The 15,746-nt window shown below is 43.4% G+C and overlaps 1 protein-coding gene across 2 annotated transcripts in view; it reads right to left on the reverse strand.

The window, feature by feature from the left end:
* LOC110968300 (protein jagged-1a-like) overlaps positions 1-15,746 on the reverse strand; it is a 91,368-nt gene that overhangs the window by 26,717 nt on the left and 48,905 nt on the right. Inside the window, exons 1-3 of one of the 2 annotated variants that reach the window (XM_022218149.2) lie at positions 12,386-12,682; positions 10,545-10,844; positions 431-488 (exon numbers count right to left, since the gene is read on the reverse strand). In XM_022218149.2, coding sequence (XP_022073841.2) covers positions 431-488; positions 10,545-10,844; positions 12,386-12,520 — 493 coding nt within the window. In that variant the 5' untranslated portion in view covers positions 12,521-12,682. Of the gene's footprint in view, positions 1-430; positions 489-10,544; positions 10,845-12,385; positions 12,683-15,746 lie in introns of those variants that run through there. The other variant, XM_051945425.1, reaches the window with a different exon arrangement.

Consider the following 15,746-nt stretch of genomic DNA (forward strand, 5'->3'; position numbering starts at 1 on the left):
GGTAAACTCGATTTCACTTCTGGACACAACTAATGACACAAGGACCAAGTGATGGGGTGTTTCTGAGTCCCATCAATTCCTGCTACATATTTAGGTCATGTGATCCAGTATCCGTACATAATGTACACATGCAGAACACACACCTGTCCTCAGGTCATGTGTTTGTGGGTTCATCTGTATTAAATGGACACATTCTATGATGCTGTGATTTCTGATCATCAATAACTGATAAAACTAATGCTGCATGTCTGTCATATGTGGGAATGAGCAGCCTTGGAGGAGGACTGATCTTTACTGGTTTACTGATTTATTTCTTCTTTTCTACGTCTCCTGTTTTAGTCCTTGTTTAGAAGATGATGACCAGCAGTCCACATCTCAGATCCAGCTGATCTAATATTAATCTGACGATGATGAAGATGAAGATACTCACTGCCAGAGGACGAGTCGTTGTTGAAGTCCAAGGCCTCCACGATCAACGTGTACGACCTCTGCACACAAACACAAACCAGTTATTTAACACAAATTCTGACAACTGACTGATCATTAGAATTAGAGAACGATGGATCAAAACACCAAAAACGTTCTGCTTCAGCTGGACGTTTGTGAAACACGACCGTTCTCACATCTCCTTTATTTAGGGCAGCAGTGCACGTGGTCTTTGTGTTTACACAACAGTGTGTGTGTGTGTGTGTTTATTTTGGCTCCACATTGAACCTCTTTGTCTCCATTCAGGCCGCTGTCAGACGGCTCAGAGCCAGTGAGAGTTACCGTTGATCCATCATCGATCAGCCAATCAGCACATACATTAATGCAGATACAGGCTGAAGGTGGACTCAGTGGTTCTAATTTATACAAGATTTTGTCAGATTCAGTGAATATGTCCTCCTTGTCTGCCAGCTGTCCGTTCTGAGAAAACAGTCTGGTGTTCATTCACAGTCCCAGCTCTGTAAACGGGATCAAATGAAGCGTTTCAGATCGATCCAGACATCAGTATTCTGATGTACACACTCATGCTCAGGACCAGGAGAAAGGGACAGACCACAAAAACAGAGGATCACACTGGGTTCTACTCCTGAAGCCACAGGTTCACCAACAGTGGAGGGTTGAAGAAGGACAAGCATCAGCAGGTCTGATGGATGTGGAGGCAGGAAATGTCTGGTCAGAATTAGGCATCATAACCAGCCTCCAACAGTCCAGGCTGCTGCAGGTGGAACGGTGACGTTCATGTGTTCTGGGATACTTTGGGAGCCTGACCATGTTCATCCCTTTGAAGGTCACAGTAATATTTACACAAAATGATGCTAAAAATGATCCAAAAATAACAGTAAAAGGCTACAAAAATAACATCAAAAGGACACAAAAACAACAACAATGTTGCAAAAAGGACAGAAAACTGCTGAAGATGACATAAAAGGACACAAAAAAGATGCAAAAAGTTGCAAAAATGACACAGAATGATAGTAGAATGACATAAAAAGACATAAAACTGAAATTAATGCTGCTAAAATTACACAACAACGTAAAATGTTTGATAAGTGAAAAAATGATGAAAATGACACAAAAAGAAGCAAAAATTGAGTAAAATGATAACAGAATGACATAAAACTGACATACACCCCCTGTCAAAAGTTTTAGGACACTGTCTCATTCAAATAAAGTAGAACCTGTCCTACAACTTTTGACAGGGGGTGTATTTCATCATATGGATGTGATCAGGGCAGGACTCTGATCATACATGTAAAGTTTCAGGCAGATTGGAGCATGTTCAGGACATTTACACAGCATTGAAATTTCATGGAGAAGGATCAAAATTCCAGAGGCCGCCATGGACACACCCTTTGACTTTGGAAAAAGATTTGAATAACTTTGGATCATTAAGGCCTCCTGTATGTACCGGCCCAGTTTGAGGTGAATTGGAGTTTCCCCCTAGGAGGAGTTCGCTCTAGAAAAAAATGAAAAATGGGCAAAATCCGACATTCAACGCATAATAGCTCACTTCCTGTTGGGTTTGGAATGTGGCTGTCACTGACTTTTTTGTTCAGCCTGATGTGCTGCATATGTGTACCACATTTGGTAGATACCCCCCCTGTCAAAAGTTGTAGGACAGGTTCTACTTTATTTGAATGAGAAAGTGTCCTAAAACTTTTGAAAGGGGGTGTACACCATGCTAAAATGACACAAAATCGACAAAAAATGACATAAGACACAAAAAGATGCAAAAATCCCACAATAAAAACACACAATGTTGCAAAAAGGACAGAAAACTGCTGAAAATGACATAAAAGGACACAAAAAAGATGCAAAACTGACAAAAAAAGACATAACAGATAAAACTGAGATGAATGCTGCTAAAGTGACACAAAGGTGACGCAAAATGTTGCAAAAGTGACAAAAATTATGACAATGACACAAAAATGACAAAAACATGCAAAACATTGAGCAAAATGACAAAAGAATGACATAATGCTGACACAAACGATGCTAAAATGACACAAAATGGTACAAAAATATTTACATAAAATGATGATAAAATGACTCAAAAAGAACACAGAACAACTCAAAAGGTGCAAAATGACACTAAAAGGACACGAAAATGACACACAACGTTGCAAAAAGGACAGAAGACTGCTGCTTTTCCATGAGCACTGACTCGGCTCGGCTCAGCTCGGTTTAGGTGGTTTTCCATTACACTGAGTACCTCCTCATCGTGGGTAGAGTTATCATGGCACAGCAACCCAGAATCCCTCAACGTCATAGCAGTTTCTCATTCAAAAATAGATTTTTTTTCGTTCATGTAACCTCCTAATTTGAGATTTATTAACCCTCCTGCTGTCGTCATTTGGCATCAAAAAAATAACAAAAGATTCAGCAAAAATTCCCCAAATTTCTGAAAACTTGCAAAACCTTCAGGAACAAAATTCCAATAATCCTTTAAAAATCTCACTTAAAAGCATTATTTTAAAAAAAACTAATTTGGCAAGAAAATTCTTGTAAATATTTTCAAAAAATGAGTAAAAATCTTCCCAAAAAAATCCTAAAGACATCTAAAGAGATTACAAATAAAACAGTAAAACTTCTATTTTCTTTAAGAACATTCACAAAAAAATCTTTTTTGTGAATGTTCCTAAGAAATACTTTTTAACATTTCTTTTTTTCCACCAAAAATTTCCCAAAAATGTTGAAGATGTGGACATCAGAAGTTTCACTGTGAAAATATATATTTTTTCCACATTTTCAAACTTTAAAACGACACCAGGGTTAAATAAAGCATTCTGGTGCTACAGAAAAGTTCTGGACCAGACACGATGTTCCACAGAGGTCAGGGAACATCTTTGTTTGGTGGAGATTACAGCAAAAAACACATAATCAGGTTGAGATTTATGGGAAAGAAAGAAAAGAGACAATTCCCACTAAAATCATGACACAGTTGTCAAAATACTGCAATAATCGCCCTGTGATTTGTGCTTTGCTTAGTGTTCAGTCCAAACTTCACGCTGGCATCATGAACCTGACAGTGGGTCCAGCGGCCTCCTAACCTGATAAATCTGCAGACGTGGAGCAGAATCTCAAGGTCTCCAACAACTCGTGGAATCCTTGACATCGTTTTGATGTAGAAGTATAGTTTAGCTCTACACTGCTGTAAGGAGGACGCTTTGTAAAGGTTGGGCTCCACAACAGGTTCTGTTGATGTTTGATTTCAAATCCACAGAGGAACAGCTCTGAACGCTCATGACCGACCACCAGGCAGACTGCAGAGGGAGAAGAGCTGAAGCAAGAAGAAAAAACACCACGACATGACAGCCTCATGGCGTTTAATGTCGTTTTTTAAAAAGTGCTCTTTCTGATGTTCAACATTCCGTAAACCTCGGCTTGTGTGGTCTGGTCCACATTTACGAAGCCCTGCTGATGTTGGAGTAGATCCACGACAGCTAGATAAACTCCGTCCTACCAACACTCAGCTCTGCAGGAAACCACAGCCGGTCCGTGCAGTTTACAGATTAGCGGTTAGCTCGGCTCTGATGTCGGGTTATGGAGCGCTCAGAGCTGCTGACAGGATTATTGGACCATAATGTGCCGTGACAGGCATCACATGGGGGAATCCATCACGTCTTACACTCTGAATGTGTTGTCTGATCCTTCTGAAGATGGAAATACAGGGTGGATTTATACACGAACAGGTACGAGGATGAGAACTAGATCAGGTTCCAGTTCCAGCAGCGTTTCCTTCCTATGTTAAACAGATCCACAGGTTTGAAGATGAGAACAAGGACTCACTAAGGATCTAACAGCAGAACCAGTAAGAGCTAAACCAAACTGAACCTTAGGCCTACAGATCTGCAGAAACCCTCAACATGTCTTCTCGGTCCCGTCATGTCTCCAGCTGTTTACTCCAACGCCACATGACTGCCGCTAACGCAGAACCGAGCTAACATGCTCTGAGCAGCTCTTACAACACGTTTGCATCACCTCTCTGGCTGAAACTGGATCTGGGTGTCAGGCCGATGCCTCCTGACCCTGGAGGAAAAATAAATGCGTTGCCCACCAAACACACTGGGCGGCACCCAAACATTTTAGCAGCTAATTAGATCTGAAGACGACAGCAGGAATGAGAAGCTGGCAGCTGGTCACCTGCCAACAGGTTCCGCTCACTTCTTGCCAAAACATCCAGAGCATTGCTGTGCAGGCCGCTGGTGATTTCCCATCACTCCCTGTGCCTTTGATTGTTTGATTGAGGAGGTGGAACTGCTTTCTCTGGCTGCGGCCTGGGTGTGGGAAAATAGTTTGTGAGCCGGCAGAGCCAGGCGACGTGTGGAGGCAGGTCCAGGCTGTGAACTCCCTCACATCCAAACAGAAAAAAACACTTTCTCTGTTTATGTTCTGTTTGGTGGTTTGTGTGACACTTCATCCAGGCAGAATGACAGCATGACCGGAAATATGGAGTGTTTCCACCAGCACCTACTCTACTGGGTTTGTGAGGTTTTCCATCAGGACGTAGTTCCTGGTACCAGCTACTGTTTTAGTTCCTACCGGACCGGGGTTCCCAGAGAGCTGATTGGAGCCGATAATGTGACGTCTACAGAGTGCAGGCCTCTGATTGGACAGGGAGTGATGACACACCAGACCTGTGGACGAATGAAGACACTTTTCTGTCTTTGGTGGTGGACCAAAGAATCCAGAGGGAGCTGGATGGAGAAAGTTTGTCAGGAGGTCTCTGAGCAGACGGCCACCTATCGGTCCATCAAGGACCACAACAGCCGGAGTGGGTCAAACCGGAGGTGTTAGAAGTGGTTTATCCAAATGGATGCTATTTATGAACGATCAACGGGAGGAAGAGTGACCTAGACTCCACCACTGGATCGTTGGAGGACGGAGAGTTTTTTATGACTCCACCCACGATGAGGTGGAACTCAGCTGTGATGGAAAACCACCTAAACCGAGCCGAGTCAAGTAGGTGCTGGTGGAAAAGTGCCTTAAGGGGGAGCTTCACCCGGCCGAGTACTAAAAATGACCAATGTTGAAAGTTTCATATTGCACACACTTTAAGATAAGGTATGCAACCTGTACATTGTTAGAGACCTCTAAACACCAACTTTACTGTGAAACCAAATGTTTTTCATTTTGAACAACTGGATTGAAATTAAATACTGTTGAATTATGGAACCCGAAATTAAATCTTGTATTTGCCCCAAGCAAAATCTCATGTAATATTTAACATAAAATGATACCAATGCACCACGTAGTACTTTAAGTATGGACCTGTGCACCTATGAGGCATTTTGTCATATTTGACTGTGGTTACCATAGTAATGAAACCAAACAATTGCTACAAAGACTTTCGTATATAACTCAGCATAGAATGAAGTTATCAAAAAATGGCTAACAGGTGCGTTCTACATAGCCTGTACTAGCAGCACGCCAAAAATGGGAAGTTTTGGTCAAAAGCGTAAGAAGATAAATTAAGAGGCAGTTTATGTGTGTCTGAAAATCAGGTTTTGAGAAATTGGCACTTAAAGTTTATGATTGATGATGACTCATTATATAAGCAATCAAATAAAAAAATTAATCAGGAGAAAGAATACATGTTTAGTAGGGCTGGCCCGAATAGTGGTCCTCCAAATATTTGGGCCCTATTAAAGACGAATATCCAAATATTCTTGCTGCCCTGTAACGTCCGACGGGAGGCGGCGGCGGGGTGGGGGGTGGGGGGGTGTCCAAATTTTGCCTTCGTTTTGTCTTCAGTTAAACTGAAGAATTCCCAAACAGCGGAGGTCTTCAGCATCTTGTCTTGTGTTTATGCAACGAAGTGAAGCGTGACGTCAGAGTCGGCAGCAACCCGGCCATTCATGAGGTGGTAAGAAACACGAATGGATGAGCCGAGATGAGCCGATGAACACGGCGGGATGAGCCGAAGGCGAAGGGAAGAGACGAGCTCCAAATATTTTCGTCTGGGGGGAGGAGGGGGTGATCACATATGTGTATATGTTTATGTGATCACAGGACGGGATGAGCCGATGTGAGCCGAAGGCGGAGGGAAGACAGTAATGCCGCATATTCTTTCCACCCGGTAACGTCCGACGGGGGGTATCCGAATATTCAGATACTAAAATTAATATCCGGATAGTGCCGTAGCGAATGAATATTCGGGTCCAGCCCTACTGAGTACAGGCATGTGTATGTTATGTATTTATACCAAATCATGTGTAAATTACTCTTATAAAGGTCTGTTGATCAGTTCATCAATTTTTGCAAGCCTTTCTTTTGCTAGTGTTAAAATAACCGTTTCCTCCAGGCTTTTATTTTGACGGCGTATTCTTAATATTACGGGCTTTTATTTTGTGACCATTTCAGCAGCACAGGAACTGGTTCCCTAAGAAGAGGTTTCTTGACATGACGAAGACGAAGCAGAAAAGTCCGAAAATTCACGTAAAGCTGAAAGAAAACGGTTCCACACTGTTGCTGTCTAGCAAAGGATGTGTCTAAACTTAGAAGCAGCTGGAATGAGGACAAGAAAGGAGGGAAGGACAGAAAGGTGAATTTGTGTTCAAAATAAGGCTGAACGTAAATGAAGGCTTTGTGAAACATCAGGAGCTTCACCGTCATTCGTCCCCCTGCTTTCACACACATTGGCCCGCCTTCTTCTTCTTTGGTGTTCGGCTCCTTTCTTCTTCTTTCAGAGTTAATGTCGGTTGGTAAACAGCTCATTTGTACATTACTGTGTACTGGGCTGAAGTGTGGAGCAGATGTCAGCAACAAAAAATATTCAGTAGTAATTTAAAAAAGTAGATGAAAAATTCACTCGCACTCGCTCAAATTTTGGTCGCAAAATGCGACCATTTAGTCGCAGTCTGGAGCCCTGTCTGTAGATGTTATGAACCTGTCCAGACTACCAGCTCACATGGCAGTGGTAGATCATCTGTTCATGGTCAGCTTTAGATTTTTCTGTGGCTCAGATTATAGTTCTGTCCTGGGGGTGGCGCTGCAGGAGAAGCCATGGAGTCATTGAAGTCTTAGGGTTCGTCTGCTGGGGAGCAGGAACATGATGAAGACGCTGTATTTCAGGTTGTCTGCCCAGGCTGATGAGGAGATGGAGGTGTGGAGGTGACGGCAGGAGAAGCTCACAGCAGATGTGGTTTCATCTGACCAGCAGGTTCTGAGCTGGAGTTGGTGAAGTGGAACATCTTTTATTTTCCTTCAGTCAGTGTTATTTAGCAGGTCCAGGGTTTATTCTCTAGTAATCCGAGAACTCAACCTGTAGCAGTCGGTCAGAAGACGTTTGTGAAGGTTTCATGTGTTGGGATGGAACCAACAATTGATTCTCAGGGTGACATGAATTACAACGTTCCCGTCCGTACAGCCACAGCATCAGCATTGTTGAAGGCTTCAGTCCAGCCTGACTCCCATCTGTGTCTGTTTGTCTTGTGAATTTTGTGCTTTTTGCTTTTCCCTCATCTGCAAATGGTTCCAAATTCAGCACAAAAGCACCAAAGACCTTCCAGCTAACGCCTAACCAAGGCATAGTCAGGTCTGTCGGCCTCTGTCCTGCTCTTTCAACTTACATCTGACTCTGTCTTGACCTTTCCCTTCTGCTGAGAGGACAACAGAAGACCGGACCCTGTCTTTATATGCCTAGCTGATAACTGCCCTGATGAATTATGGGGTGAGAGGGAGCAGAGAGGCCTGCTGGGATGTTTCCTCCTCATGTGTCAGACTCAGGTTAGTCCAGATGTTGCTCTGATGGTCCTACTGATGCTGGGAACATCCCATCACTTTGTCCTTCCTGCCGTCCTTCCCTCTCCTTTTCCTTGGAGTTCTCATGGTTATCAGACAGCTTCTCACTGACGATCCATCAAACTGAGCATCACGTTGGTCTCATCTTTGCCACGGTGGTGCTGACGTGGTGCAGATCTTCTGGACCATCAGTCATACTCTGATCTGCTGCCATGTGCTGATGATGCAGTGAATGACTGTCATGGATTACCTGTGTAAGGAAAATGTTCCGGTGTAGAAGCTTTTCCAGGGACAGGTGAGGTGATCCAGGTAAAGATTTGTTTGCTTTGGTCTTCTCTGTCTTTAGATCTGAGACTTCCTCTGCAGTGTATTTTGGACAGTGTTTGTCAGAGGCATTCAGGACTTTAAAAAAGGTACTTTTTTGGTGCTTTCCATCCTAATAATGGGGAATAATCACAAACATAAGTATGTGTGACGTGTTGATGCAGCGTTGAATGTTCGGTTGTACCTCAGTGACGGGTTTTATAGACGGTCCGTTTTTCATTAATGATTATTGGATTATTGATTCTTGCTGCGAATAGAACTTCACCAAGGCGTCCTCATGTTTTATACTTTCCTATGTCAGATTACCTAAACCAGGGGTGTCCACCATGAGGCCCGTGGTCCAAAAGTGGTCCTCCAGAGGGTCCAATCCCTCAAAGTGTAAAAATTACAGAGAAGACATTAACTGCAGATTGTAAATTAGTAAAAGTATAAATTTAAAATCATTTCTAGACCATGACAAGTTGTTTGGATCAGAAAGTAAAATACTAGATTGTTCATTGTTCTTTTGTCATTTTGTGTCTCATTTTTGTAAAATTTTATCTTGTTTTTGTTGTTTTTTGTATAAATTTTTGCTTTTTTCATGCCGTTTGTCTCAGGTTTTTGTCGTTTTGTGTTTCCTTTTTTGTCTCACTTGTGTTGTTTGCCTATTGTTTGGGGTTTTGTTTCTCGCTTTTGTCGTTTTTTCTCTCGTTTTTGTTCATTTGTGTCGCTTGTTAATTTTTGGTTGTCGCTTTTTAACTTGTCTAATTTTTTGCCTCTTTTTTTGTTTTGCTTGTCTCATGTTTTTGTCGTTCTGTTTCGTTTTTGTCGTTTTGTTTCCTTTTTGTCTTGCTTGTGTTTTTTTGTCTATTTTTCTTCATAAATGTCAGGTTGTTCATGATGTTTTGTAAAGAGATAATTCCTTCAATGTGAACATTTCTGCACTAAACCAAAGGAACCATCAGGAGTTGTGGGTATTTAGAGGTTATTATGCTGTGGTTTTACTGGTGTGGTCCACTGGAGATCAAAGTGGACTGGATGTGGAAGGTGGACTAAGATGAGCTGGACTCTCCTGGTGTAAGGGGTGTAATCTCTGACCACAGAGGGGTCCAGAGTGTGTGCTGTGGTTCATCAGTGCTGCTAGACGTCAGCTCCACACAGCGGCACCACACTTCTGGTGATGCTGGCAGGTTGCAGAGCTAACTTTGCTCTTGTGGCTGTTTCATGTTGCTAAGCCGCCTCCACTGCTGCCTCTCTCATGGTGGGTAGATTGTACAGCCATCCACCCCCAGTAATGTCCCATAAGCCCCAGCTGCAGTCCAGCCAGGACACAGACTATTGTTCTACAGAAACCTGGAGGGATTGTGCCACTAGCCAGTGAGAAGGGAAGGCAGAGGAAGAAAAAAAATATCCAGAACACCTCTGAAAAAAAAGACAAGATGTGCAGAAATGGAAGACTGTGGGAGGCACCGGATTAAAATCAGGTGCAGTAAATGGGTATAAAAAGACTTGGATGAACCAGTTGTGGCATCTCGAGTAAGATGTTGAGGGTTTGGCTTGAGCTACAATCACAGCTAATGAACACAGAGAGGCTGTTTGGTTCAGTCCTGCCAGCTTAGACAGAAAACAACAACAACAGAAACCTCATCCTGCCCAACGACCACCAGGTTTCATTCAACACACCAGTTACCGGGCCGACGGGCAAGAATGTCCTGCAGCCGGCTGAGCAGCGCCACCAACAACACGCCTTTATCCCCACCATGCAGGAAGGCCAGGGAGAAAACCAGGACTGCAGCTCACAACAGAACAAAGCAGAAAGAGCTTTATCCTTATCTGTAGATCCAAGCTGGAAACCACCGCAGCCACTGATGAGCGTAAGAAATCTCATCCAGAGTCTGCTGAGACCAACATGAGGCAGATCAGCTGGACTCTGCTCACGGTTCAGTCTAGACAGGCCAAAGAGGCAACAGAAGCAGAAAAAACTGTGACACAACCAGATCTCTTGGACTCACCGGCCAGGCGAAGCTGAAAGGCAGCAGGATGCCGGCTGCTTTGTCGTTCCCGGCTACAGAGAAGGTATTTCCACCGAGGACAGGTGTGGAGGCGGAGCCAAAGCTGCACGGCCCGGCCGATGACACCTTCAGCTGGTACTCCTTCAGACAGATCCGGAAGTAGGTGTCGCATTGGTCAGTCATGCACCGTCCGGCCGGCACGTCCCGGGACCCGTCGCAGCAGGCGCCGGTCAGCAGCCGACCGTTAACGTTCTGCATCGACAACATCTGGAGCTCAAAGTGTCCCGAAGCCGAAGAAACCTGCAGAAAGAGCAGACAGAGCATTATCTTCAACAAGAACGTCCTGAGAGACCTTCATCTGCTGCATGAGCATCTGGTCTGACCCACAGAGTCCTGATCTCAGAGTCATAGTCTAGACCAGGGGACTAAAACGAGTGTGACTCTCCTGGTGTAACGGCATTTGTTGTACTTTCAGTCTTCTGCATCTTTGGTCCTGGACATGCTTGAAGATCAAATGTAATCCACAAGAAGAGAGTTTAATGTGAGAGACGTGGTGGAAAATGGGTGCAGTTGTTGTATTAGCGTGGTCACAGAGATCAGCAGGAAGCAGTCCACGGTTAGTTCAGGATCTCACAGAAAACGGATCACAACGAAGCAAAACAGGAATGATTCTGATTAACGAATGTCAGCACCGTCAGGTCCAGTTTAGAGCCGAGCAGCACATGAGCTCAACATCCAGTGAATGTGATCCAAAGCTGAGCGAAATCAAAAGGAATTCACATCCCCGAGGAGCCAGAGCCAGGTCAGAACGATTTCTGAAGCCCCAAACAACAAAAACAAGACAAAATATGACAAAAATGAGACACAAAATGACAAATAATGAGACAAACGACACGAAATGAAACTAAAAAGAGACAAAAATTGGACATAAATGAAAGAAAACGTGACAAAAAAGGAACAAAACACAAAAATAAAATTGATAAAAACACAAGCAAGACAAAAAGGAAACACAAAACGACAAAAAAGAGACACAAAACGACAGAAAGAGAAACGAAATGAGACAGACAACACAAAAGGACAAAAATGAGACAAAAAAATGACAAAAGCAAGAAACAAAATGACAAAAACATGAGTGTAAACGACATGAAACAAAACAAAAAAAGCAAAAAAAAGTTACAAATCAACAAAAAATTTGACAAAAGGAGAAAAAAAATACACAAATGACACAAGCAAGACAAAAAATGGCAAAAAAGAAACAAATAGACAAAAAAACAAGCAAGACTAAAAGGAAACACAAAACAACACAAACATGAGGCAAAATGGTAAAAGTCTGAAAAAAAGACAAAAAGAAAACAAGACTAAAAAAAATGAGACAATGAACAATCTAGTATTTTACTTTCTGATCCAAACAACTTGTCATGGTCTAGAAATGATTTTAAATTTATAGTTTTACTAATTTACAATCTGCAGTTAATGTCTTCTCTGTAATTTTTACACTTTGAGGGCCGGATTGGACCCTCTGGAGGACCACTTTTGGACCACGGGCCTCATGGTGGACACCCTAAAGTCTCCAATGAAACCCTCTGTTCGGAGGTAAAACCACTTTATCAGTAAAATTAGACCAAGCAGGATCACATTCTGGTGGTTTTCAGCTCTTAAAGACATTAAACCAAGGTTGAACAGCGATGCTTCTTCAGACGGATGGATGAAGGTTTATACTTTAGAGAACTTTCCTCAGACTGACCCCTGGTTTATGGAGATGTCCCTGCAGAACATCATCTCCTCCAGAACATGACAGGAGCATGCCTATCTGCTGGCTGCTGGACTTGGATCTGACCTACCTGGATGCGGGCGGACAGCAGCAGATGCAGGCCGAGGAGGAGGACGGGGCTCCGGGTCGGGCTCATGCCGGCGGCGGGCTGCTCCTGGCGGCTGTCGGGGCTCCGTGAGGGTCGGTACTCCGGGTTTCTCTCCATGCGCGGCTTTCCTTCAGCAGAACAAACCTCCACAGAGTCCCGGAGACACACAGCGTCCTGCCTCCGTCCTGTAGGAAACCTTTTGTCTGCTATTGTCCTGCTTTCTTCGGCTCCTTTCTCTAACCTCTGTCTGCTGCAGCTGGAGCCCGGACGAAGCTCTGAACTCCTGGAGGAGGCTGGGTAATATCCAGCGACAGGGGCGGGGCCTGTGTGCAGACCACACCCCTCATGAATATTAATGAGCAGCGGTTTGTTTACAACTCATCTGAGTCCACGTTCCACATTGTGTGATCTCCAGTGGACCTGTTTTACTATATGATCAAAACGGCAAAAGTCAGAAAAAAAGGCAAAAAAACAACAAAAACAAGACAAAATATTGACAAATAAAAATGAGACACTAAATGTAAAAAAATTAGACTAACGACACGAAATAAAACAAAAAAAGAAACAAGAAGCTACAAAGTGAGAAAAAAATTCAGATAATATTCCCAAAATATGACAAAAATGAGACAAAACGACAAAACATGAGATAAATGACAATCAGTCAGACAAAAAAAACACAAAAAACAACAAAAATGCGACAAAATATAACAAAAATGCGACAACAAAAAACGACAGGAAACAAACAAAAAAAAACGCAAGACAGATGCAAAATGGCAAAAATTCAACAAAACAAAACAAAAGACAAGACAAAAATTTCAACAAAAATGTTACAAAGGGCAAAAACAACACAAAATGACAAAACAGCGCACAAAAAGGGCTTTGAGGGCCGGACTGGACCCTCTGGAGGGCGGATTTTGGCCCGCAGGCCACACGTTGGACACCCCTGATTTACAGTGAGTTCACATGTAGGTGCAAAAGTGCCTTCACACATGGAGACTAAAACCGCCAAAACTGACATGAGAGGACTTTAACGTCTCAGTGATAATTACACAAACAGAAGAAGATGAAGGTGAGGGGCTGTCAGAGAAATATTCAAATCATTTCATTCTTAGTAACTGAGGCTCAGAAAACACAAAGGTTCACCGGAAGAAAAATCTGCCTACAAAATCTACAACATATGGCATTCTCTAAACCTCATCTGAGTCCAGGTTCCACATTCAGCCCAGTTTGATCTCTAGTGTACCAGTTTTACTGTATGATCAAAACGATGAAAGTCAGATAAAAAAAGACAAAAATAAGACAAAAATATTAGGAAAATGAGATACAAAATGACAAAAAATGAGACAAACGACACAAAACAAAACAAAAAAGATAAAAAATTTGACAAAATAGTCACAAAACGGCAAAAAATGCGTAAACACACAAAACATAACACAAATGAGATCAATAATGACAAAAGTGAGAAACAAAACAACAAAAAATGGACAAAGAACACAAACGAGACAAAAAAACACGAATAAAGCGAAACACAAAATGAGAAAAATAAGACAAAAGCCACAAGCAAGTCCAAAAGGAAACACAAAACAACAAAAATGAGAAACAAAAAGACAAAAACTAAATGTAAAATGAAAAAACATGAGAGAAACGGCAAAAGTCAGACAAAAAACAGCAAAAACAAGACAAAAATTCCAAAAATGAGACACAAAATGACAAAAATTATACAAATGAAATTAAACAAAACAGAAAAGGGACAAATTTTTGAAAAAATAGTTACAAATGACAGCACTCTGACAAGAAAAGACAAAAAAACAAGAAAAAAACAAAACATTACAAAAATGAGAAAAAAATGATATAAGCATGAGACAAACGACAACAAACAGACAAAAAACAACAAAAACAAGACAAAACATTGCAAAAATGAGACACAACATGACAAAAATAAGACAAATGAAACGAAACGAAACAAAAAGGAACAAAAAATTAGACGAAACTGTTACAAAGCGACAAAAACATTGACACCAACAAGACCAAAAAAAGACAAAGGCAAGAAGCAAAATGACAAAAATAAGACAAAAAATCCACAAGCGAAACAGAAAAAAAACACGAAACAACAAAAATGAGAAACAGAACGATAAAAACATGCAACGAAAGTCAAAATATGACAAAAACAACAAAAATGAACCAAAATATGACAAAAAATAAGACACAAAATGACAATCTAGTGTGTTTTCCTGAATGTAATTTAGTTTTAATTTACAGAACCAACAACAACATCATCCACGGCATTTTGATGGATGACAAGTTGAATGTGGAGGAATGAATGGAGGCGGTGATGGGAGGAGGGGAAGGAAGGGGGAGGCGGGGGAGGCGGTCGATGTTTCTTCATGAAATAGAGCCGGAGCGACAGAACAAAGGTGGCCTCCTCTTTATCCTCACATCAGAGCAGCTGGGCCCCAAAAGAGCCCCATGAATGGATTATTGGACCAAAACACCCCTCACCCCTCCTCATCCCTCAGCCTCCTCACCCCTCCTCACCCTTACCCTCAGCCTCCTCACCCTCACCCCTCCTCACCCTCACCCCTCCTCATCCCTCAACCTCCTCACCCCTCCTCACACTCACCCCTCCTCATCCCTCAACCTCCTCACACTCACCCCTCCTCACCCTCAGCCTCCTCACCCTTCAGCCCCCTCACCCTCACCCCTCAGCCTCCTCACCCTCACCCCTCCTCACCCCTCAGCCTCCTCACCCTCACCCCTCCTCACCCCTCACCCCTCCTCATCCCTCAACCTCCTCACCCCTCCTCATCCCTCAACCTCCTCACCCCTCCTCACCCTCAGCCTCCTCACCCTTCAGCCCCCTCACCCTCACCCCTCAGCCTCCTCACCCTCACCCCTCCTCACCCCTCAGCCTCCTCACCCCTCAGCCTCCTCACCCTCACCCCTCCTCACCCCTCAGCCTCCTCAGCTGCTGGGATGTTCTAGATCTGGATCAGGTTTTAGGTCTGGATGTTTCCAGTAGGTCTACTGTTAAACCAGGTCCTACTGTGGGGGGGGGGGGGGGGGGTACTGTCAGGGCTCCCTCCTCACCCCCGTCCTTCCCACCTGACATCCCCAAATACCCCTTTTCCCATCTGTTTCCTCCCGCTCATGCTTCTCTCCCCCTCTGCCCTGCCTGTCTCCCATCCACTCCTCTGCCCTGCCTGTCTCTCATCTGTTCCTCTGCCCTGCCTGGCCTGCCTGTCTCCCATCTGCTCCCCTGCCCTGTCTCTTCCCTTGCAGCTCGGTGCCTGAGTGGAGTCTAGCTTCTCAGCTGACTCCACTCAGGCAATCAACCTCCTCCACG

The sequence above is a fragment of the Acanthochromis polyacanthus genome, chromosome 3 (assembly GCF_021347895.1).
Source record: "Acanthochromis polyacanthus isolate Apoly-LR-REF ecotype Palm Island chromosome 3, KAUST_Apoly_ChrSc, whole genome shotgun sequence".
Lineage (NCBI taxonomy): Eukaryota > Metazoa > Chordata > Actinopteri > Pomacentridae > Acanthochromis > Acanthochromis polyacanthus.